Source organism: Cylas formicarius, unplaced genomic scaffold, assembly GCF_029955315.1.
Source record: "Cylas formicarius isolate icCylForm1 unplaced genomic scaffold, icCylForm1.1 PGA_scaffold_10__41_contigs__length_53128322, whole genome shotgun sequence".
NCBI lineage: Eukaryota > Metazoa > Arthropoda > Insecta > Coleoptera > Brentidae > Cylas > Cylas formicarius.
In genome coordinates, this window is record NW_026844214.1 from 43,519,051 (window position 1) to 43,543,345 (window position 24,295).

Sequence of the window (24,295 nt, forward strand, 5' to 3'; positions counted from 1 at the left end):
CTCTCTTTATTTTGCTGTATTATATTTTTCACTAATTTTATTATTTATTATTTCGATATTTAAGAGCTCTTCCAAACAAATTCAGAATGATCTGTTAGAGTGCATGCTTGAAGTTTGCCATGTTTCTGGTTAAGGTCAATTTTTTTACAAGAATTGCAGAACACCTTAAAATTTTTCCCCCGAGCCGCCACTGACCTAAACCATTTTAAGAAATCGGAGACATTTCTGAAAAAAACTAAATAAATAAACTCAAAAATTGAAATTCCTTTTTTTTTTAAATAATTGCGCGATTGAGCAATTAATTCATCGACCGTGCTAGATAGCTTTCCGTATGCTGCCGACACCGTCATAGTATATGTGTCGGGGAATGTGGTTGCTGCATCTTATACAACTCTGATTGGCACATACTCGCGCCCAAGAGAACCGCCGCGACGAGGCCAGACTTCTTTACGTGACCCTTATGCGCCGTCTCTCTTTCTGCAACTGCTTAATCAATATGCACGGGCTCGAGGCGCAGATCGAGCAACCGCTTGCTCGACGTACGTGCCGGCATTTTGACCGTCGCCGCCGCTGCCGCAAGCCGAATTTACCGCCGAAACAATTCGATCAGATCACAATACGTTCATATAATTACATATAACGTTACATCAATACTATCAATAGGCATATTCTCTCTGAGGATTTGGACACAGTGGTCCATGCATACTTTTAAGGTGACACATTTTTTTTTTAATACGCGTCGAAGTTTGCGAATTTCTATGCGTGAGCTCCTATCATGACATCGTTGCGTTCGTTCCACTCATTTCCAAAAACACTACGATACGTGTTGCTGCAGCGCATAGACACCGAAAATATAGAATAAACTATTAAATATTTATTTGAAACTTTGAACAAAATTTGTTTCAATAAACTAATTCTTGCTTGTATCAAATAATTATTTATTTAATCCAAATAAAAGGATTTGCCTAGTTCATTATATCAAACAATGGCTTCTTTGAAATGAGTTTAAATACAAATAACTCAATCATTTATAGAGCAAGGACACCACACCAACGTGGCTTGCTTAACCCAATCATTGTGATTTTGTTTGCGGTTAGTGACTGCGGAGTCCTAAGATTTTTTAGGTGTTTGGAGGCAAACCCGTTACAATTATTATGAAAATGGAAATATTTTTAATCAAATGTAGCATGGATCAATTGTGACTTATATTTCGGGTAAGTATGGTCTGTTCATAGATATAAGAAAGTGACCAATTGCTTTTGAATGGGATTATCCAAGGGTGGTGATTAACATACAATGCAACAAGATTATTACCTAAAGTTTCGGAATTCAATTCAGGTAAAATTGTGGTACGTAATAGAAAATAATTTTATACCTACCTGTGTTTAATATTCTTTGGTTTGGTACACTACTTAGTTTAAGTTTATTAGTAATTATTCTTATTTCGTGTGTAATACAGCGAGTCTAGTGTATCTCAGGAGATGCTCCCGCCCAAATGTAGAAAACACTATTCTATTAAGACTAAGGAAGTTATAAACAATGTTTATTTGACTCTCATTGAACGTGGTACCAGCAAGCAAGCATCTTTAGAAGAAACGGCCACATTAACGAAAATTCCAACATCAACTGTATGGAAAATTGTGAATAATCCCATTTCAGAGAGGAAAAAAAGAAGCGATGCTGATATTTTCTCGGGTGTAAATGAAAGTGATTAAGATATAATACGGTGTAAAATTTACTAGTTATACGAGCAAGAAAGCTTGCCTACATTAGATATCTTAATTAGGGGGCTTGAAAAAGATGAAACCGATGTTAAATGTGACAACACATGGGTTTTAGATTTAAAAAAATTGACAAAAGGCAAGTTTTAATGGAATATTTTAGAATTCGGAAATGGTGACTGGAATATCTAGAAAAAAATAGGATTTACAGATAACAACAAAGGCCAATTTACTTGGATGAAACCTGGTTCGACACTTATGATACCCCGGAAAAGGGTTGGCTTGACTCAACTCATAAGTGTAAAATAAACGCGCCCTCAAAAATAGGTAAAAGAATAACTATTTTGCATGCTGGCTCTAAAGATGGTTGGATTCCAAATGGAATTTCTCTGCCTGCGAAAAATATTAAAGATTCTTCTCTGGATGACCATGAAGACACCACCGCTGATTTATTTGAAAATTGGTTTAAAAACAACATTCCTCCTAATAGCGTCATTATAATGGACAATGCAAGTTATCACAGTAGACAGTTTACTAAAACCCCTCCCTCATGTGACACAAAAGCAACAATCCAAAACGACATGTATAATAACGACATTATTTTGCACTAAGATTATACCAAAAAGCAATTAATTGAGATTCTACAAAGCTTGAACCTACAAAAGGAATACGTCTGTGATAATTATGCAAAAAATCTAGGGCATACACCTTACCACTGTATATTTAATCCCATTGAACATGTTTGGCACCAACGGAAATCTGTCATTCGTCGTAACAATGTTTTTTCCGTGTTAACTCCAATGTCAAACTTATAGAAACCGAAGTTTTTAACATCCCTTCACAAAGTTGGGCAAATTCTGTTAAACATATAGAAAAAGCAGAACAATCGTATATCCATAATGCAAATAATAATTAGAACAGGCGATGATAGCGATAGTGTTACTGATATATTTTGTGAATAATTTTAAGTAATTTAAGTGGGTATTAAAAATAATAGGTATGTAATTTTATTTTAGATTTAAACATAAATACATACATAAATAAATAAATATTCTTTAGTATCTTTCCTAACAAAACCCCAAATAATTAAATTCTAAGCAAAGTACGGACCTGTTTGGCCATATTTCATTCTTACAGCTTGCCCGGGTCTTTCGTATCAGTTAGTTACTTTCTTGTATCTATGAAAAGACTTTACTTATAAAATTTAAAACATTTAGTAGGCAGTTTAAATATAATTGATTAATAAATTTGCATAAAAGCTCCTAGTCTTGTCGTATCCCTTCATCTTTTTATATTCAGCACCAGTAATAAAATACAGATTAAATTTCTTAGGCATTAAAGATAATATTAACATAAGTCGTTTAAGCTAAAATAAATATTCACTTGGCTGAACTGCTTGTATATTTGATTCAACTCATATAACATTATAATAAATAGGATTTAATTTTCTTAAATTAAAGTATGCATATTTCTTTAAAAAATATATACTTATATAAATAAGCACGTGTTTAGTAAAACATACCTCTATAGTTCCTTTTGCCACCATACCACATCATAACTCCTAGCTTGCAATCAAGCAAGCAAGCAATCTTTCTGACATTTTAATCAATAAGTTGTTGCATTAAAAAGTTTCATTGTTGTAATTTTGGTTAGTTGACAATATCATTTTGTAGTTTAGAAGTATCTTAACGAAGACAAGCCCCTGTCTAAAAAAAAATTACATTTTAAAAATTGTTTTTAATGAAGAGTTATTTATTAAGAATTTACTAGTTTTTTTTTAAACTACAACTACATCAAATATTTAGTTGGTTAATATTAATATAATATTATATCGAAGTTATATATTCTTAAGTATTTAGAAGCAATAAACGTGTGAATAATAGATACTTGTTAGATTTCAAAAACCATATTTATTTGAATAAAACACACATTTATTGACTCTCCATCCAATAAATATTTATTGGATACAAAAATTTTTCCAAAATTTGAAATAAATATTTGTTTATATTATATTTTAAAATAACTTCATTTTTTTAGACCAAATAATTCTTTTTTTCAGCGTAATTGAAGATTTAACCAAACAAGCAAAACGTAGATGATTTTAGCAAATATTTCTATGTACAAAGATACAAATATGGTGGAAACATTATTAGATAATATTATTCTCAAAGAGGCCGGCAAATTCGAACTTCTCTTTTTACACTCGTCAGGGGAAGGTCTAAGTTGATGAGTAATTTTTGCTGAAACATACTGTGTCCATTCCATTTTTTTTATGGGAAACTTCTATTTAAGTGGCCAGTGCAACACCTATCGACGGCAATAATTTACACCTCGACCTGTTAGAAATCTCTCAGAGGTAAAATTCAACTTGACAGCGTAATCCGCCGATATATAACACGTTAGGAACAGATCTGTACTAATGTCCCTCGGAGTCACAATGTGGTTCAGAATAGAATCTTAAGCTTCAAAAACCTTATATTCTATACACCCTAAAGTGTTGAAAATGCCTACTAAGGAGAAAGCTGTTAAAAATAAATGGTCTGTGATAATTTTTTTTATGCACTTTTATATCTTTATTTTTGTATTTCCTGAAAGGCCCAAATGTGAATAAACTTCATTAGTGTTATTATTATTATTATTATTATTATTACATAGTTAGACTGATTCCGTATGCTAGCAGTAATATATTGTAATGTCTTTGGCTATAAACGTACAAGATATTCTGCATCATTCGATATCAAATCGTCCGTTTTCGGAGATATTCGTCTCGCAGCAGGAGACGCGATTTATTAGAGTACAGGAAGCCCTTCGTTGTGTCCCGTATTCGCAGGGAATTATGTTAGCAATAACATCAAAATCAAAACAAATAGTTCTAAGTATCTCCAAAGAGTAAATTTTAGAAAAATATTTTGAAAAATTGATTTTTGTTAGAAATTAAAAACTGGAGCAAAATATGGAATAGACTTATCATACACAAAAAATGTTTAGATGCTTACTACTCAAATCATTTGAATTTAGACCATCAGACAGGCAAAAAGCATATATCTAGTAATCGCAAATATGGCAAACAAAAACATATTTTTTTTAAACTGGACAAATTTGGTGAGCTCATATTTCTCTACTTTGTACAACTTTTCAGCTGCTTAATTGCACATCTTAATCAGATGAATCATCAACTACTGGTTCATTGAAAACTTTTCGGGTAAATTTTTGTATTGAAATTTGGTGTTGACATAATTATTTTAGACCTATATTCACTTCCCCTATTTCCCGGCTTCTTTATTAGTTCTGCCTATCGAAATAGCTCACCAGGATCAAAATTAGACGAGTGATTTTGCTCATCATAAGGACGTGCATTCGATAATTCTGCTTTTCTTATTGCGGCCTCAAATATTTCGACTGTGAAATTATTTCTTCTTAAAGAGTAGAGCCCAGTGGCACTAAACCCTTTATCAGTTCTTCCTGCTGATTGCACTTTAAGATAGGCCCTACCAAATAACTGTCAAATATCATAACTTAACTGCACGTTTTTCGGTTCTCATGAAAATTCTCACTTCGCCCTATGGTTTGGTAAGCATAAAATGGTAACATGATTGTCTATAGCTTTGATAATTAATAATATCAGCAGTATTAGATTGGTTGCTAAAGATTTGGATTGTTCTAGGAAGTGGTAAACCATTTTCTAAATAAACCTGTTTGAATACACCCGGATGGCTGAAAAGCACACGCTATCCTGGAAGTGCCCCCTTTTTCAGCTGGCCACTGGCTTTTTTGTTGGGAAAGATAATCATGGATGGCACAAAATCACTCCTATACACAATGGTTATAAGAGAGCCTCTTTCTGCTGACGAAATAGCACCAACTCATCGTTCTTGTGGATATCTAGGTTATACCTATATTTGCTAAGATCCATATTTTCGTTCCGCCATAGTATTCACTGACAAGTAAAAAAACTCAGTGACATTTTTCCTATTAAAACCAACGGCTCTTCTAGTGGGCTTTCATAAACTTAGTGGTGCTTATGCCTGTTCACAAATGAAGAAAACCACTCTTTTCACGCAGATTAAATAAAATATAGCCACAAAACGATTTTAACTGACACCGTGAACAAACTTCAAATACATGGAAAACATAACCTCAAATTTTTTGGCGTTGATGATATAGCGGCAATTTCATTTCATGCCAGCAGTATAAAATTTTGACAAGCGTTCTAATACTGCCATCACCTTAGAGATAAAGCCATAATGTACATGTTGTTACATAAAATTGATCAATCATCGTACATATCGCCTTCTTTCTGAAATAGCATTCCTTATGTTATTTTTGGTATAAAAATTATTTTATTTATTAATATTTCCGATTTATTTTGAAATGTATTTTTCTGGTGGTAGTGGTGCACACCACAACCTTATCTGTATAATTTTGAGCAGAAAGAATAGAAAAAGAAAACTGATCATGTAGGTAATGGAGTTTTTGAACAAATATCAGATTTATTAAAAAACATACCTTGCAATTAATCTAATCTTTATTGAAGTTAGTAAATATACTTTTTAAAAACTTAACTTTGTCATTCCAGTGATTATTACTTGTAATTTTTTTCAAGAACATTTTATATTAACCCCGAATTTGGGCAATGTACAGCTGACCCACAAAAAAGTTCTAGATATCTACGTCGTAACGTCTACAATTTGCAAATAATTATTAAAACTTATAAAAGTGTTTAAATTGATTTCGAACCTTGAAAATGCTAAATAAAATAAAATGTCTGCTAGGAATCTTATAAAACAATGTATAATACCGCCGAATAGTACTCAATATTATTCGGCTTTCGTAAATGTTGAAAATACCATATCCATTTACTAAACTTGCATCTGTTTTGAAGTACCTAATATATGCATGCGTTAAATAGGAACAAAATTTCAAGAAATAGGAGGGATTGAAAACTAGATGCTCGGGACAATCATTGGCGACGAGAAAGAAAGGCGTGGCGAAGAGATCGGATCCTGCAGCATCCTCGCTACTGGTCCGAAACGACGACGAATGCGACGCAAACTTTCGTCGCACCAATAAGAGTCTGGACCCTTAATGACGGGATGATGTCTTCACCTCTCTTTTCTTATTACAACGGCAATCCCACGCCTACAGAGGAGTTTGTTTCTCTATTTCCCTCGTTGTTTTTAAATAATAACGTATATGTGTGTAGTTTTACGATCAAATCTCAGGATTTCTTATAAGTAGAAACAACTAAAAACTGAACTTTTTTAAAATTTCTTTCAACACGATTTTGTGGTATCAACATTCAAATTAATATAAATTGATAAATTGATCTTAATTATAAGGGGACTTTATACTTAAAATATTGCGGTTAGAATATAAAGCAAACTGAGGAATGATCTTCAGGTATTAAACTCATCAATATTTGTGGAAATAATATGCTACAAAAATACTTGAAGAATTTGAGTACAATCGTCAAGTTGACTTTATCGCCTAAAAGGTAAAAAAGTTCGAAACTTCCTTTTGTAGATAGAAAACACCTTGTTGTGTCGACATCTCTGTATGAGCATCAAAACTATCGCCTGCATTCCGGAATGCAAATTTCACATACACACAATAGATGTCGCGTTCGAAAATTGGCTTTAAATCACGTATTCGGACAGGCTGGTTACTAAATGAAAGAAGAAGATTTCCATGTCAGTATTTGAAATGGTTCTTTTATCTAGGATGTTTTGGTCTTTTCCCGCTTTTTGCTTTTTTACAACTTGTATAACTGGCGTGACGAGTTGCTAGGTTTTTGAAAACATGAATAGAGCCGTTTTACAGAATGCTGCACTGAAATTAAATATCGTCGACGAAACAATTTTAAGGTCAGGCTACCCATTTTTTTATTAATGTTTTTAATTAATATTAGTCAAATGTAGATCTGCTGAAGAATGTCTTAGATCTTACCACAATAAGTGTTCCATAAAAGGCATAAATGATCAAGCTAAAACTGTCCTATGCTTGGATATAGCCACCCAAAATTGTGGAGCCCTAATTGACAAGGTTAAACCTGGAACTCCGGTATGTTTACTCTGTTGCCCACAACTTCAAACTTTAGGAAACTGCGTACAAACTATCTGGCCTTAAGAAGTCGGTATACGAGAAGAACTACAACTCGATCCAAACTCTGCTAGGATTGGAGACCGCCTTGACGGTTGCCAATGTATGTGTTTTCCTCGGATGTGCGGAAGTTAAAGACATTGCGGAGGAAATCCTGTCAAACTACTTAAAACACGACAAGAAGATTAAGGATCTAAACCATCCTCAATATGCAGTAGCGGCAACTTACTTAGCATGCAGGTAAGCTTGCGGGTGAGCTTAGGGTGTCCTCTTTTTTTAGGAAACTGATTTTTTTAGGTTAAGAAAAATAAACATCGATAAGCACCAGCTGCATTCTCTGAGTCGATTGAAGCCATCCCAGTTTAAAGCTTTGGTTACTGAGCTTGAACCTTTCATCCCTGAAAAGCACTCATTAAAAAAGAGAAGAAATACAAAGACTGTACAACAAGAGGATCCTATTATAGATTTAGGTTAGTTTCATTTAATACACTAGTTTTGTGATTAACCCGTTTGCTTGTAAAAGATGGTTCAGCTGTTAGTGAAATGTCTGAAGAGATTGAAGAGTATGAGGTGTGGAGGGATAGAATTTTGAGGGAAGCTTATGCCGCTTTAGAAGATGAACATGAGACAATGGAGCAATAGTTGCAGCCATTGTAAGTTTGAGATATTTTTGATATATCAATTACTACATTTTTAGGATTTCTGGGTTTGTTGTCTTTAATAGAAAGTGGTCAAAATAGTTTAAAAATATTTTATTATAATATACAGCAGGTGTAAAAATTAACTCGTAGTAGGAAAGACCTTTTATAGGTTATTTTGTAAAATATAAAACATTTATGCCTAAAACTAGTGAACGATTAATGTCTTTTCATGCTTATCACCTTTTACTATTTCGATATTCACATAGTGTCGACTCTCTTCTTCAGCGCTTTCAACTGTTGACGGATTTCTTCTGGTAGTTCCAATCCCACTTGCTCCTGAAAATATTTCTCAATAGCAAACACCTCTTCCCTCCAAAAATCTTTCGGTATGCTAAACAGCTCGTCTGTATTAACGTCTTCCTTGAGTCCTGTCAAATTTAAACTGCCCGGTTTGGGAATGTTCCCAATGGGAGTTTCCATTGCGCAGTCTTCATTATCCAATCGTCTGAGGATCCAGTCTAGTACTCTGCTGTTCTCTCCAAAACCGGGCCATAGGAATTTACCATTGGCCCCTTTTCTAAACCAATTGACGTGGTAGATTTTCGGCAACCTTTCGGATCGGTTTTTCATAGACAGCCAGTGCTTCAGGTAATGGCAGAAGTTGTAGCCAAAGAAAGGTCTCATAGCGAACGGATCATGCATTATCAATTTGCCCTGGAATAGAACAGTAGAAATATCGAGATTTTAATGCTTATATCATGTATAATACTATTCGACATTCAATTTTAAAGTAACGAACTACTTCATTTCCAATAACAGAGAAAAAGTTAAATTGTTTGTAGGGAACCTTTTTTTTTATTTTTAAATTTCGGAATTCCACGATAGGGGTTAACGTGCGAGTGGATTTAAAAAATATAACATCGGTTTTGATATATAGATATATGGTTTCTGCTTATATGAAGTGAAAAGTGAAAGAAGAAGAAACTAGACCCGGTTGTTAGCATAATATAAATAAAAAGTGGGGGACCGGGGATGACTTGATTGGCAAGGCGTTACACCTCGACTTGAAGGAGGTTGTGGGTTCCATTCCCACCGAGAAGCTTTGGGTGTGTGGAAATTGTTAAAAAAAAATGTTTTCTCGGGAGATGCCGGAAAATGCGTGGATATCCAGTTAGTTGATTAACCAATTAAATTAAATAAAAAAAAGTAATAACTAAAGTATTTTCCTATGATGTTCAGCAAGATAAAATGCATGCTCGTTAATGTTTGCTGTAAAATAATGGTTCGCTATTTATAATGAAAGTAAAATACACAGTTTACCCCACCTTGTGTTCGGCTGCTGCTGTGGACTCTGATCTCATGGTCGCCCCTATAAACACCCCGTGTTCCCAGTCGCGCGCCTCGTAAACCAAAGGTACACCCGCGGGGCGTCTGCCCCCAAACAAGATGGCCGATATCGGCACTCCGTTCGGATCCTCCCAGGCAGGGTCGATGATCGGACATTGCGCAGCTGGAGTACAAAATCTAAAGTGAAGCCAGAACATTAAAACTAACGGAAGTGCGTTGCGGGTTGCGGGAATTGCCTCGAGTTGGGGTGCGCGGCAGGGCTGCCAGATTCGCTGGTCCATTTGCGACCTTTCCAGTCCTTGATGGTCACTCCTTGGGGAATGTCATCTTCCATGCCCTCCCAGAAAACGCCGCCGTCACTGGTCGATGCCACGTTGGTGAAGACTGTGTTTTTAAATATCGTTTTCATCGCGATCGGATTGCTTTTGGTAGACGTTCCTGTTTTAGGGTAACAAAGCATGCATGAGCATTGAAAAAGGTGAGGAGGAGGAGCATACTGGCTGCAGTTTTGCGTGTCTGCTGGCAAAGTTGCTGAAAATCTTGCTTGCAATTTTTTATCTACTGAAATTATTTTCAATTTATTCTAAAATAGACGTTTTGAAGTCATAATCGCAAATTGAATTTTTGAATTAAAAAAAAGAACTCATGTGTCAATAATATATGTCAATAATTTAAGCAAAAATGCTAAAAAATAAAATAGTTACAAAAATAAACTTTTTGCTTCTAAAATTAATTTTATAATTTATGCTTAAAACCTATGTAAAAATACTGACAAAAATAAAGTATAGGCTATTAAAATTTAAACGGAAACGTTCAGTTTTAAAGTTATTGTTGTAATTCACAATACTGAAATTGCCAATGCTTCAATCTAATTGTTCTTTGATTTTTATTATCAGAGGAACAACTTACCTGGGGCCACGCCAAAGAAACCGTTCTCTGGATTAATAGCTCTGAGTTGTCCGCTACTATCAAACCGCATCCAGGCGATGTCGTCCCCAACACACTCGACCTTGTAACCAGGCAAGCTGGGGGTCATCATTGCCAGGTTAGTCTTCCCGCAAGCCGAGGGGAAGGCCGCTGCTATGTAACGCTTCTGACCTTTTGGATTGGTTATGCCTAAAATCTACAAACATTTTCAGTAATAATTTATAGCAGAAACATTCTATGAGAAAGAATTATTGCCCTGTGCTGACTAATTCACTAGCGGTCACTCCAGAATGTGGGGGGCAATAAAAAGAATATTTTATCAACCGAAAATCAAGTGCAGCAATAAAAAAATCAGGTCATTAGTACTGTTCTAAATTAAGAAAGTAGAACCACCTTCAGCATACCTTGATCATCTATAGGCCAATAACAATGTTGTTTGAGAATGCACTTGTACCATTGAGCAAATATGTCCTCAGCCACTCAAAAAAAATTTGGAAAATTCTTCCACACTTGCACTTACCAGCATATGCTCTGCTAACCATCCTTCCTTATGCGCGATCGTCGACCCTATTCTAAGGGCGAAGCACTTCTTTCCTAGGAGGGAATTGCCGCCATAGCCGCTACCATACGAGACAATCTCATTGTTTTTTGGTACATGCAAAATTATAGTGCGTTCAGGATCGCACGGCCAGCTGGGCATTTCGACGAATCCGTTGGCGGGAGCGCCCACTGAATGCAGGCACTTGACAAAGTCCGCGCCCTTGGCCAGTTGCTGAGTTACGGCTTGTCCCATTCGTGTCATGATTCTCATCGAGGCCACCACATAAGCGGAATCCGTCAGTTCGACTCCAATCTTAGATAAGGGCGAACCTACCGGTCCCATCGAGAACGGAATGACGTACATGGTGCGACCTCTCATGCAACCTGTGAACCTCTCTTTGACGGCGACCTCCATATTGGTCGGAGCGATCCAGTGACCGAGCGCTCCTTTAACCCCTTCCTTGGGAGTTGGGATCGTTTCCGATTGATTTTCGGTACAGATGAACGTTTTTGACTCTACGCGGGCGGTATCAGCAGGGTTGGTGCGCGCCAACCAACTGCATAAACAAACGTAAATGTTTGAATATTACCACGAAAGAGGGTAGAGCAGTTACCGAAAAAACCAAACAAGTACAGTGTAAATATCAACAAAAAGTTTAAAATACTAGTTTTATCGATGTCTTAAGTCACCACGAACAAGAACCGATGCGATGGGTCAAGGGTAGCAAAGACGGTGTGTGAAATAAATTAAATTGGTCAGTTGGGGAAGGCTTGTAAAGATGATTTTATTATTACTCTTTGGATCTAAAATAAAAACGTTTAATTTTTAAATAGGACTAAATTTTTTTATGTAAAATCAACATCTGCAGTGTGCATTCGCAGTGATGTGATATTACATACCATATATAACTTCTATTACGGTTATAAAGTACAATAAGTTCAGATGTAGATAAAGTTCTTATACGATGGTTTCAAGTTGGAAGATCCAAAAATATTGCAATGTAGTCCAGTTCTGAAATTGAAAGCCGAAGAATTAGACAGGACATTACTGGGTGAGAATTTTAGTTGTTCTACAGATTGACTCGGAACGTTTTAAAGTTCGGCACGACATAAACGTCGGAAAAATTTCTGGTGAAACAGGAGATGTTAACAAACAACCTGGTTAGAGGATAAATGGCACAGTATTGCACAAAATTGCAGCTCTGAGGATATTCATGATCAATGAGATGACTCCAGATCGTACCCTATATTCAGAGGAGAAAAGTTTTTGGGTAGGAAACAGTCGAAGTTGAGGTATATGACAGGAAGCAAAAAATGAAAACTTCTTGTTATTGGTACATGTGAAATGTGAAAAATCTACCTGTCATTTATAAATCAAACCAGCGAGCCTGGATGACTTGAGCAATTTTTTATAATTATTTAAATTTAATTTAATTATTTAAAGTTAGAATGAGTGAACAACACAAAATTGATGCTACGGAAATGTATTGTTGGAGGAAATTACTAAATATTTCATGAACACAACACCGGACTAATGACTCCATATTGAAACAAGTAAAAGTGAAACAAAGATTGTCCAGCCTGATACGATTGCGTGTCCTAAAATAGTTTGGACATGTAATGCGAAGAGGTCCAGAGTGCTTACAGAAAATAGTCATTCAGGGAAAAGTCGAAGGAAAAAGAAACCGTGGCCGCTCACCGACAAGATGGATCGATCAATTAACAAAACCTACGGGGATGACCATGCATACTCTCATCACCGAAGCCCAGGACTGTGAGAGATGGAAGACTCTAGTGAACCACGAAGGGGATACAGGCTGAAGAAAGAGATTTAAAGGACTGGGATGAAAAACTAAAACGTCAGAATAGCAAAATATTGCTTCTGACGACAATTGACAATTGTGCAGCTAATTCAAAAAATCTTAATTCTTTCAAATATCAGAACTTTTGATTCCAAATAACACCTCAGCCGTCCAACCAATGGATGAGGGCGTAATAAAATGCCTTAAGACATATTACCGCAGATATTTTTTGTATCGTTTGATCCGGTCATTGAAAATAAGGAACCTTTCAACATCACAATCCTAGACTCCATAAAATTACTTGCACAATGTTGGAATGATGTTACTGCAACCACTATTTCAAACTGCTTTCGACATGCAGGTCTGATAAAATCGAAAGATGAGTTTGATTTAGACCTCTGGTTCAGTGTACAGTGTACGAGAAGTACAAAAATAATGACGATGACTGGAAGGTTCTCCTAAGTATATGTTTGCGCAGTAGCGGCCAGGATCCAACCAACATTGAAATGTATCTTCCTAGATAGCTTCCCAACTGTTGATGATAATTTAATAACAACGGAGTTATTAAAAGGATAATGATATTAATACTGATCTGAACTCTGGTAACGAAAGCGACGATGATGTTCAATAGGACGAAGTACCAAGTTATTTTGAAGCGCTTTTTGCCGTTAAAATTGTTACAATTTTTTTGCACTACTGATAATGTAACTGATGATATTATGCAAGCGCCCTGGAAGGTTGAGAAGCACATCGAGAATATGAAATTTGTATTAAAAAGCTGTTGGTTTACTTTACTCCTAACGTACATGGTCCGTATTGGAGTATTTGAACAGGAAAAAAGATTACTAAATTTACTTTCACATAGACAAAAAATGCTTTATATATCCGACATTTTTGATGAATTTGAAAATTATAGGATAAATCTAAATTCTGTTTTTAGCCGAATCAAAAATTTCAATTTTCATATATTTAGGGTAGAAGTAGCGTAACCACATTTTGCGAAACCAAACTCACCAATTTTGATACTTGGGTAGGGCCGTGATGGTTCCCTGCTGAACCATTAGATTAACCAGCGAGTTGTTCTCCGTCTCGCTTCCATCACAAATGTGGACTGTTTCCGGTTGACAAAGGTCAATGTTTTCCTCTACATAAGCTTTGACCTGTACCGTAAACAAACGTTCGGTAAATTGAAAACTCGGAAAAACGTCTCACCGTCGGCGCCAAATCTTGAACGGATCCGTTCACGACGCTGACCCCTCGCAGTTGGCTGTAGAGCCGTCCGTTCGCGTGGCTCCATCTTTTGGCAATCCTCGTAAACTCGGCGGAGTATCTAAAAACGGAGAAAAGGAGATCAAGTGAAGCGAAATCAAATAATAATACCGGGAATTCTGCCCACAAAAATGGAGCCGAGGTAATTTTTTGCATAAAAGTATGGCGAGGGAACTGAAACATGAACCGATTTCCTGATATCAGTTAGTTGCTGCGATTATCCGAATGATCTCCCGATGCAAGTGCCAAAATACTACTCCCACTTTAAAATACCAAATTATGCAGAGTATCAGTTTAACACATTATGTTCGTTAGTCGCGGTGGCAAGCCAGTTCAGAAGTGTCTAGTACATCGAATATTTTCAGCCACGAAGGTACTCAAAAGCTAAGGATTGTAAATAAAGTATAGCATGCAACACTCACAACAATGACTTCGGTCACTAGTTTCTTAAACACTGGTTTCGCTTGTGCCAAACTTGTGCCTAAAGTAGCAATTATCAAACTTATTGCATAATATTACGTGTACTTCTATCACTTTTTAAAGCGGACTCGTATGTTAGCAGTCGGTAACTAGATCTTTATGCGTTTCCTGATTTTTATTCTTTCTCTGTTTACAGGTGTGCATATTAATTTAATATTAATGAGCTGCTAAATGTCAGGTGTCGAGACATTTTTCACCAACTGGGTTGGAAATATTAAGTGACACTGGTTTTTGATAATGTAAATTTTTGTTTATTGAATGCAATTGTTTCTGCTTGGTTTCCTAGTCTTGAATAAACAACGAATTTTACAACTTCTTTACGATCGCTATCAGTTTTTAAGTACAAAAATGCCTTACAACAACCAAGTGCAATTTTATGATACTACTACAAGACTGTAAATAAGAATTTTTTTCACCTAAATTGTAAATTTGAAAATGTAATTTAATTTTGAATGTTTTAAGTTAAAAAGAAAACGGTTACAAAAATATTTTATGTTCTCCCTAACAAATTCTTAATTAAATTTTGTAAAATATCACTCTTAAAAAAAAACAGCTTTTATACAGGGAGTTTCACTTTCAAGAGAGAATATTGAAAAATAATAACATTTTTAATCCATCCACTCACGTGAATGGTTAATCAAGTTCCTTCTTTGATAAAACAATACCTCAAATAATTCCATAACCAGTAATTTTTTGTGGTATGGTATTGAAAACTCTAGCGTGGTTCCTGTACAAGACATTAAAATTTGGTCAGCAGTAACTTTTATAACCTAAAACTGTCGTTTTGGGATCCAAATATATAAAAAATTTGTAATCCAAGTTTGGATTTTTCTTGGAACATACATTCACAATATTTTTGAAATCCAAAAAGCTTCTTTTAAGAAATAATGAAAACATGTTTTTGAACCGTACCAGTAATAATTAATTAATTCTTGCTACATGCTAAAACGTTAAAGTTTAACGAAAGCATATCAACTTTAGTTTTTGGTAAGTAACGATTCTTCTTATGTCGCATAATACTTGTTTTAAAAAAATATATACATAAAATATAGTGCCATTCCATGCCAACGTTACATATTGTGACTATATCGGCCTGACTTTCAGTTGTAAATTTTAACGTGATGATCGTCTTTAAATAGCATTACAAATAGTCCAACAAAAACATGTTCTTAGAAATTAGCATCACGCGTAAATTTTATATCATTTGATATTATATCCAACAGTGAAGAAAATTTAAAGGACATCCAAAAGAGATTCGCTACTGGATACCCACAAGTTGTACAAAAATGTTAGTCCATTGAACATCCGAAGAGTTTCCTGCACTACATGGATGGCTAGTATTTGTGGACTAAATTTCAGGTAAGTGGTATATATGTTACCCGAAAAGTCATGCCTAGATTTGCCTAGGCAAAGTCCAAAATTATTAGATATTTCGGACATTGCGTACACTGTGGTACAACAATCTTAGGTTTGCCAAATGTCTAGTAGGCAATCTCACAAATAACCTGCCGCATTATTATCATACTGTCAATAGTTTGCGATAGAAGTAAAAGAAATAAATTTGTAATAATAATTTATTGTTTAATTTATTATTAAAAAACCATGTCACAGTAGCAAACGTGTGTAGTAACGTTTAAGACGTCGGTATTGAACAGTTGTTTTTTTCGCAGCTTTTTTGCCTCCTTCAGCTTCTTTAATTAATGATTCGTACTTCTCTATCGTTGGAATGTAAAATGAACTTATTGGTTTTTGCATACTCTTTAATTTCTCCAAAAATCTCGCGTTCATTTCACTCATGTCACTCATGTCTTCTTAGTCACAACTCAGATAACGATTAAACTTAATTGAACGGAACAGCCGCCTAATTACCACTAAAAAGACTACAGAATGAGAATTCAGTGAAGTCTCACCTTGCCTCGATTATGTGAATACGTAGCGACCAGTTTCGAGCGTCTGCAATCCGGATATCAGCTTGGAGTTTGCCTGCTACACATTTTGCAAACCTAAGATTGTCGTACTTATAATTTCGGACTTTGCCTAAAGTGGCCCGGCAATGCGAACTTTGCCTAGGCCTTCATGACGGAGTTTTCAGCTAACATAAACAAAAAAATACAGAGTCGTATGTTTTACAGAAGGTATTTTCGGAAACATGTTTGTTAACCAAACTAACGCTATTTTTTGATAATAAGGATTTTTTGCACCTCTGGTTTTCGCGTTGTTTTACTTTTTCGCGTATTTCACATTAACTTGTAACGTTCAACGCTACCAACGGCGGAATAAGGCTTCCGCAGGCGGTGACGACAGTAGGTAATATAAGTATTTGACAAATCGAAATATTTTGATACAAAGAACATGCTGGTATTCTATGCCCCTTTCGTTTTGAAACACCCTATATGTATCGTATTCAATTCCTTTTTTCAATTGAATTTCTTTTTTCAATCGTGCACCTTTCACGTTGTTATTATTTTTAAAATGCCCGACTTCAAGGCGACGTTAAACGCGAGAACTTACGTGTCGAAAGTTTTACCGCTGTTGCTGACCGCCGCTAGGTCCGGCATTTTGAAATTTTCTCGCACTACCGTTTTTAAGTGTAACTCTTGTGGTACATGGAGTAGTACCCGAAGATGACCTTCAGATAAAATTCGCCGAATTTAGACACGAAACAGTCACGACGGTGGTACCTCGCGACAATTCGAATCTCGACGGTTTTAGTAGCCAGATTAAAAGAGGTAGTTTTTCTTCTCCCACGAAAAAAGCAGAAGAGCGGGAAGGGTTGACTTTTTCGCGATGTGTGTCGCCCCGAGGCGTTCCCCGACGCCTTTTATAAGGCGAGCGAGGGCTCCCCCCCTCCCGGGCCACACGTTCCACTGCCGAAACGTTTTAATAACGTTCGCGTTTGCCGAGCACGGGGATAAAATTGTTTATAAATATTCGGCGATTACGAAAGTGATTGTTGTAATTCCCTCGGCCGATTAGGTAGTTTGCTTATTGCTCACCGAAGGATCAACAATTTCGGATAAACACTCGAAATTGGTGACGGAAAATGTTTTTTTGTTTTTGTTAATTTTGGCTTTTTGGTAAGGAAGAAAGAATGTGCTTTCTCTATATTCCAATCAGTAACATTTTTATTTTAAAAAACAAGCGTTTAACATCCATATAGAAACCTAACGAAAAAATAATAATAAGAAAAAGTATAATAAAATATTTTATAAAAATGACAATATTTTTGAGGCACTCTTTAAATTTATAATAATAATAATAACGTTTACCATTACTGTTTACTGGAACGTATATATTTTTGGTTTAGTTTTTAGTCCAAATTTTACAAATTCGCGCGATTTTGAAATTCCCATTTTTATATCAACTTTGAGGTCGTGGAAAAAAAAAAACACTCTATGTAGTTTGTGATCACATTTTGCAGGTTTTTTGTCATTGTTATATAAAAAATCGCAGAACTCTGGATCTGTATTTTGATTAGTTTTAGCGATGTAAAGATAACAGGAAGCAGTTTTCGGAGAAAATTTTTGGTATTTGTAGACAGACGAGTATCTATTTTTTTAGATTGAAACCAAAAACTTTATATTAAAACGATACAAATATAATTTTATCTAAAATAAAGTTAAATTTACAAAAAACATTACATTGCGTGTAAATTCTAGTATTAAATTATAAAACCATTTTGAAATAAAAAGGTGACCCTTTTTATCTAATTTGTAGTTTTGTTTTCAAATCTTGTAATTTGTAATTTATAGTTTTATTTTATTACTTATGGATTGATATATTATGCTTAAGTTAGATATTTTCTTAATGTAGTTGCATGATTGCAAATATTTTGGAGAGCAGGACATTTTTGTTATTGTAATTTTCTGTATTTAGTTGTAAATAGTAGTTGCACGGAAATATCTGTTTTCTTTATTCGGGATTACATGTACATATAAAGGATGTTCAAGAAGTACGGTAAAATTTAAAAAAAGAAAAGATATTTCCAAAGCCGTAAGTTTCGAAAAAAAAGAAGCAAGCTCATCTTCAAGTACCAAAAAAATCGACTGCTTAAATATGTGTTACTTTAATTACCAACTAAGTAATCTTAACGAGATTTGCTATAGTCAAATTGTGTAAAGAGGGGAGAGTTTTCGGATATTTTCGGTCACTTCCGATTTAAAATCTTTAAATTTTTTTTTTAGATTTCCAAGGCAATTATGGATCAGTGTGCAGAATAATATACATCTTGGCTACCCTTGACAAAAGCAAATAAACAATCTCGGGCTAAAACTTAGTTTCGCTAGATTAGGCAAAACAATCGCGGTTGTTCAAAAAGGGTCGCCAATTTAAAAAAAAATAGCTTGAGACAGAAAAGTAATTTTGCTAACTTGTCTTATTCCTTATTCTATTATACCAATCACTAATACTTCATGAATGTAATTTTCTTGCATTATGTGTTGCTTAGATGAGTTTGCTAGCGATCGTGACCACCTATTTAAAGTGGTTCGTAAAAACTACGCCTAAAAATACTTAGAAATGCGACATTCTAATCTTTTATTATTTAAAAAATTTTAAACCGACGTCATTTCAATATTTTGTGAATCAAATCTAGTAAATAAATCAATTGATGAACAAAACATTTAAAAAATAGATCATTTTTGGAAATATAAAAAAAAATGGAAAATATTTCAGTTTTTTACAAATATGCTGATTTTCAAAAAAATCAGACAAACTTGATTTTTTCACGTTTTTCCAACTTAACTTTTTAATATAAAAAAAATTGGAAAATGTTTCAGTTTTTTATAAATATGCAGATTTTCCAACTTAACTTTTTAATATATCCTAATTTTAAAAAATGGAAACCAAACTAACTAGATAGACTGAATACTTTAATAAAGTATTTCCCTTCGATTCAGAGAAAATTTTAACTTAGAAATCGTCAAAGTTAATGTAAAGTTAATAAAGTTTTTCATTTTAAAACGAAATAACGTTTAGTCGATTTTATTGTAATTCAAATTTTAAAAATACATTAAAGAAGTAATTAAATTGCCTTTTTGAATTATAACGAAATAAACTAAAGTTTATTTGGTTTTAAAATGTTTAAATCATACTTATTAGACTTTGCATCAAGTTTGACGATTGCTCCAGGTTCATTTAAAATTTTCTTTAACAAAATTTAAAAGAAAACGCCTTTTAAAATATTGAATCTAGCTCACCTAAATAGTTTGATTCCTATTTGTTTGAATTGGGACGTACCAAAAAATATTTTTTGGGAAAAATGTAAAAAAAAAGCAAGCGTTCCCCGATTCTTTTGCAAATCGGCACATTTGTAGAACAATGAAAATGAAACAACTTTTTTCCAATAAAATTTTGCGATTATTTCAAAAATAATTTGTTTCTAAAAGTGTTTTTTATAAAAAGTTTATTTTCACCTGTTAAGGCAAATGTTTCCTTTCGTAAATCAATTTATTTATTTTTGCAAAAAAAGCTAAAACTCGTTGTTAAAAAATGATGATGCGGATTTTATAGCGGGACACTTAAGATATTTTTCTTGAAACACTTTAAGTGTTTCGTGGTACTAATGCGTAGAATCTACTTTGTACCTGGAGTTTCTAGAACGTGGTGCCAAAGGTCTCGCGATTGTTTACACTTGTCCCAAGCCGCGAGATAAATCCCAAGGATAGTAACGTCGATTTGCAATTCAATCTCTAGACCCGAACTAAAGTCCAGTCGATTTCCAGACGGCAATTTAGAAATATCCGGGTTAACATGAGACGCTGAACTGTCACCATCAGTTCGACCGGGATAACCCTTGGGTTACGGGTCACTCCCAACGAGCCATTAATTATTGATGCTCCCGGACATATTCAACGCCGAAACAGCAACCATAATTCCAATAATTGCTTATTAAAACTAAACAATACCGAGGTTGGATAAAGCCTGGATCATCAAAAGCGGACTCGGCAAGTCCTAATATAATGTACATGTATTCACGCATGGGCCGACATATAGATCATATTCTATTTTTATTGCTTTTTTTTCTGAACAAACCTAACTTCAATGTTCACCAATCAGGCGTTGGAAGCAATAATTATATTAGTCAAATTGACATATTTCCGTTTACTGTGATGTTAAGGCAAGTATAACATAACTGGATATATAATTAAACATTTTTAGAGCTTTTTGGGTTATAATTAAAAAAAAAATAAAATACAATATCGCGTGGGTTTTTTCGATTACATACCGTGATTAGCTACTCGACCATAAGTCAGCTGATGCAACTTCCGATCAAATTTTGTTACGCGCGGAAAAAGTGAGAGGGCAAAGTCCACCATTCGTTATCTGAATTTTTATTGGATCCGTTGGAGGTGTGTGACTCGCGGCTCAGCTGACGGGACATTTGAGCCAAGTCGTAGTCTAATATAATGTGAAGGTGGGTTCAAAGTCCACCTTGTAGACTATTGGATATCCGCGAAGGTGTGTCTTATCGATATAGAAAACAGCTGATGCAATCTTTGATACGCGAACCGATCAAAAAGTTAATTTGAAAATGAATATAGTCTAGATCAAATAAAATTAACCGTCGAGCTTGTCCTTTCCTAGTGTGATTTTATTTCTACAAAGGTTAACTTTGTCAAGCAGCAAAACTCGTGCGATACATAGACATACACTAAAGAGAGAATTGGATATAAAATTTAACACAAGAAACGTAAACGTATTAAAATTGTAGTTATTCGAACCGTACCTAACCTATTTTGTCGAAATAACAATTTCTTTTTAGTTCTCAGTCTAAAATTTAATTAGCTAGTTACTAAAATACTCGCACTTATGAACCAACTGTTAACTTTTTAAAAAGGTTCATTCAACATACGTAAGCAAAAAATATGTGCGCATCCATTAAATATTCAGGCAAAAAGAATTAAGTGTGTGGATATCGCTGCTTACAAAACAATTGGGCATTGCACAGGTTACTACGAAAATATAGCCACCTGAGTTGCATGAATTTTCATGAGTTAAATACCCGATCAATTTACATCAGTCCAGGTCGTTTATTTCGGAGTTTGCCTAAACATGTATAAATTTATTCAATGGATTAACGATTCAAAGTAAACAAAATACAAATTCCCGCCTTATTCCAGTACGCCATCTGTCAATGCCTGTCATAATTTAAATATTAAAATTATGCCGTCAACGTTAAAGGTGTAAATACTGATATTCGGACGCTGTTTGTGAATTTAACAGAAAAATATGTGTGAAATCTTTTTCTTTGTTTAACGTGTTTCAAATGTTGTTTCGACAGATGAATATAAGCGGAGACTTAAAAAATACCATTTTCGAAAAGATAGGAGTAGTTTTGACGTCAGACCAAGGGCGTTCGATGTGACATATGTGACGAAACTGCTTCTGTTTACCCCACACGAACATTTATCGCGTGTGGCAAACGCCGATAAGCGATTTATTTTTGACCAACGTTTTGATTTCGGCGTTTGCTGTTCGTACATTTTGTTGTAGTCAACACAACAAATTTGCATTAGGTAACGTAGACGAAGAGCATTTCTGTAATTACTGTTTTAAAATTCGGCAGTCACTTGCGTTGATCTGGCGAATGCGCAGGAAGAATGAGAATCTAATATTGCCGCGCCATATTCAACGAAAGGGCCGTTGCTTTTTAAAATAATTTTTTTTTTATAAACATGTTATATTGAAACAGTGAAAATAAAAACATTGCTCAACAAAAAGAGCAAATTTTATTTAAAGTAATGGATGGCGTCAAACGGCTTGCGACATTTTCTGTTGTCCGCGAACTGTCATCGATGAGGCGCAAGGCAACTAGATCGGCCAACTCGAAATCACTCGGTGATCAGAATAGTAGCGTAGGCAACCCGTAGGGCAATATGAAAACTGATGTGTACTCACGTTCGTAAAAATCTCGAAACGGTCATCGCAATTATACCTGCAACACGAAATAAAACGTAAAACCAAACAATTTACATCTGGAGCGGTAACTTAAGCGACAACGTTAAAGAGAACACATTAAATCTATTTATTGTATTTTTGTTGTATGTCTATTAATTCAGAGATAACGCGATCATGTTATGCAACAAAACAAACGTTTGACGCACGCTTCCACAGGTCGTCGAGTCGTTGCGATTGCGAGCCCGCGGATTTTGGAAAAACGACCGGTTTTGGCGGTTATTTGACTTACTTGTTTTTATTTTCGCTTGTGAAAAATTCCGAGAGAATCCGAGAATCCCGTCGTGGCACTCTCGCGTCTTATTTCGAACGTTTCGCAAGAACAATTCCACCCGGTTCGGTTATCGATTTTATAAAAGCGAATGTCTCTCAGTACGTAAACAAATACAAAAATAAAACTAATTACAGTTGTGTTTTTGATTCGGCAGAAGCAGATAACGGCTTCGCCTCTTATTGTTGCCGCATATATTGTTAGCTTTATAGAATTCCGTTTAATGCACTTAGTTTTGTTGGAAATTTACATTGCAACTTGTTGCTCGCACTCCGAAAACACTGATTGTTCGAAGTGTTTTCGGAGCGCGAGCATTGAAGATGCCAAGTGAGATTTTGGCGAAACGTCTACAGGATTCCAGTCGGAGTTCAACAAGCGAACGGATGATATCCCGGAATATAGTGTCATATATATATATATATATATATATATATATATATAGGATGGTCAATGTTATCTTAAGCGGCTTCATTTCAGAAAGAAAAAATACTTTGCAAAACATGGCCCGCACAAATAGTTGAAAATATGATATCCCGGAATATAGTGTCATATATATATATATATATATATATATATATATATATATATATATATATATATATATATATATATATATATATATATATATATATATATATATATATATATATATATATATATATATATATATATATAGGATGGTCAATGTTATCTTAAGCGGCTTCATTTCAGAAAGAAAAAATACTTTGCAAAACATGGCCCGCACAAATAGTTGAAAATATTAGTATTGTAATATATTGATTGCATCGTAGTGTAGAGAATAGATGAACGAAAGGAAAAAACAACCTTTTCTCGATTAATTAATGCATCAAGTTACGAAGAATATTTAATAACCTATTTTTTTCTTTATTTGGAGATAAGAACAAACTTGCAGTTTTACTTTATTTAGCGAGTCGAATGCGCCATCCTAGAAATTTATTTATTTATTATTATATACCATTTAGTTAAATATTTTCTGCTTTCAAAGTTATATTTTGACTATAACTTTGAGTTAGTCTGAAAAATCGGTATTTAATGCAATTGGAAAAATATCATTTATACTTACAAATAATTTCTAAATCCTATTTCTGTACAGAAACAAAATAAAGTAATGTCCATATTAAAATTAACACATGTTATTGCGATTACCCGCGTATCGCTTATGCGTTTTCGATGAAAAACAAGTCGGAACTTTCACTGTTTATGTGCTACAATTAATAACTG

The 24,295-nt window shown here is 34.6% G+C and overlaps 2 protein-coding genes and 1 long non-coding RNA gene across 6 annotated transcripts; 1 reads left to right on the forward strand and 2 right to left on the reverse strand.

The window, feature by feature from the left end:
* Positions 1-223: 223 nt before the first annotated feature.
* Positions 224-5,844, reverse strand: LOC132707726 (uncharacterized). The gene is made up of 3 exons (XR_009619769.1): positions 5,031-5,844; positions 3,244-3,427; positions 224-2,578 (listed from the first exon to the last, which is right to left on the reverse strand). It is a non-coding gene; the product is annotated as an uncharacterized LOC132707726 (long non-coding RNA).
* Positions 5,845-6,951: 1,107 nt separating this feature from the next.
* Positions 6,952-10,839, forward strand: LOC132702384 (origin recognition complex subunit 6). The gene is made up of 6 exons (XM_060671005.1): positions 6,952-7,585; positions 7,640-7,763; positions 7,819-8,060; positions 8,118-8,290; positions 8,344-8,473; positions 10,705-10,839. The coding sequence occupies exons 1-5, from the start codon at positions 7,521-7,523 to the stop codon at positions 8,460-8,462; spliced, it is 723 nt and encodes a 240-aa protein (XP_060526988.1). The 5' UTR covers positions 6,952-7,520; the 3' UTR covers positions 8,463-8,473; positions 10,705-10,839.
* Positions 8,558-24,277, reverse strand: LOC132702163 (phosphoenolpyruvate carboxykinase [GTP]-like). Of its 4 annotated transcripts, none has more exons than XM_060670752.1 (9): positions 24,138-24,277; positions 22,726-22,762; positions 14,290-14,407; positions 14,092-14,237; positions 11,256-11,832; positions 10,718-10,931; positions 10,045-10,246; positions 9,787-9,985; positions 8,558-9,175 (listed from the first exon to the last, which is right to left on the reverse strand). In XM_060670752.1, the coding sequence occupies exons 2-9, from the start codon at positions 22,749-22,751 to the stop codon at positions 8,720-8,722; spliced, it is 1,938 nt and encodes a 645-aa protein (XP_060526735.1). In that variant the 5' UTR covers positions 22,752-22,762; positions 24,138-24,277; the 3' UTR covers positions 8,558-8,719. The 4 variants fall into 4 exon arrangements, with proteins under 4 accessions (XP_060526735.1, XP_060526812.1, XP_060526891.1 ...); XM_060670829.1 differs by lacking the exon at positions 24,138-24,277 and adding an exon at positions 23,015-23,128; XM_060670908.1 differs by lacking the exons at positions 22,726-22,762; positions 24,138-24,277 and adding an exon at positions 20,412-20,898.
* Positions 24,278-24,295: the final 18 nt, after the last annotated feature.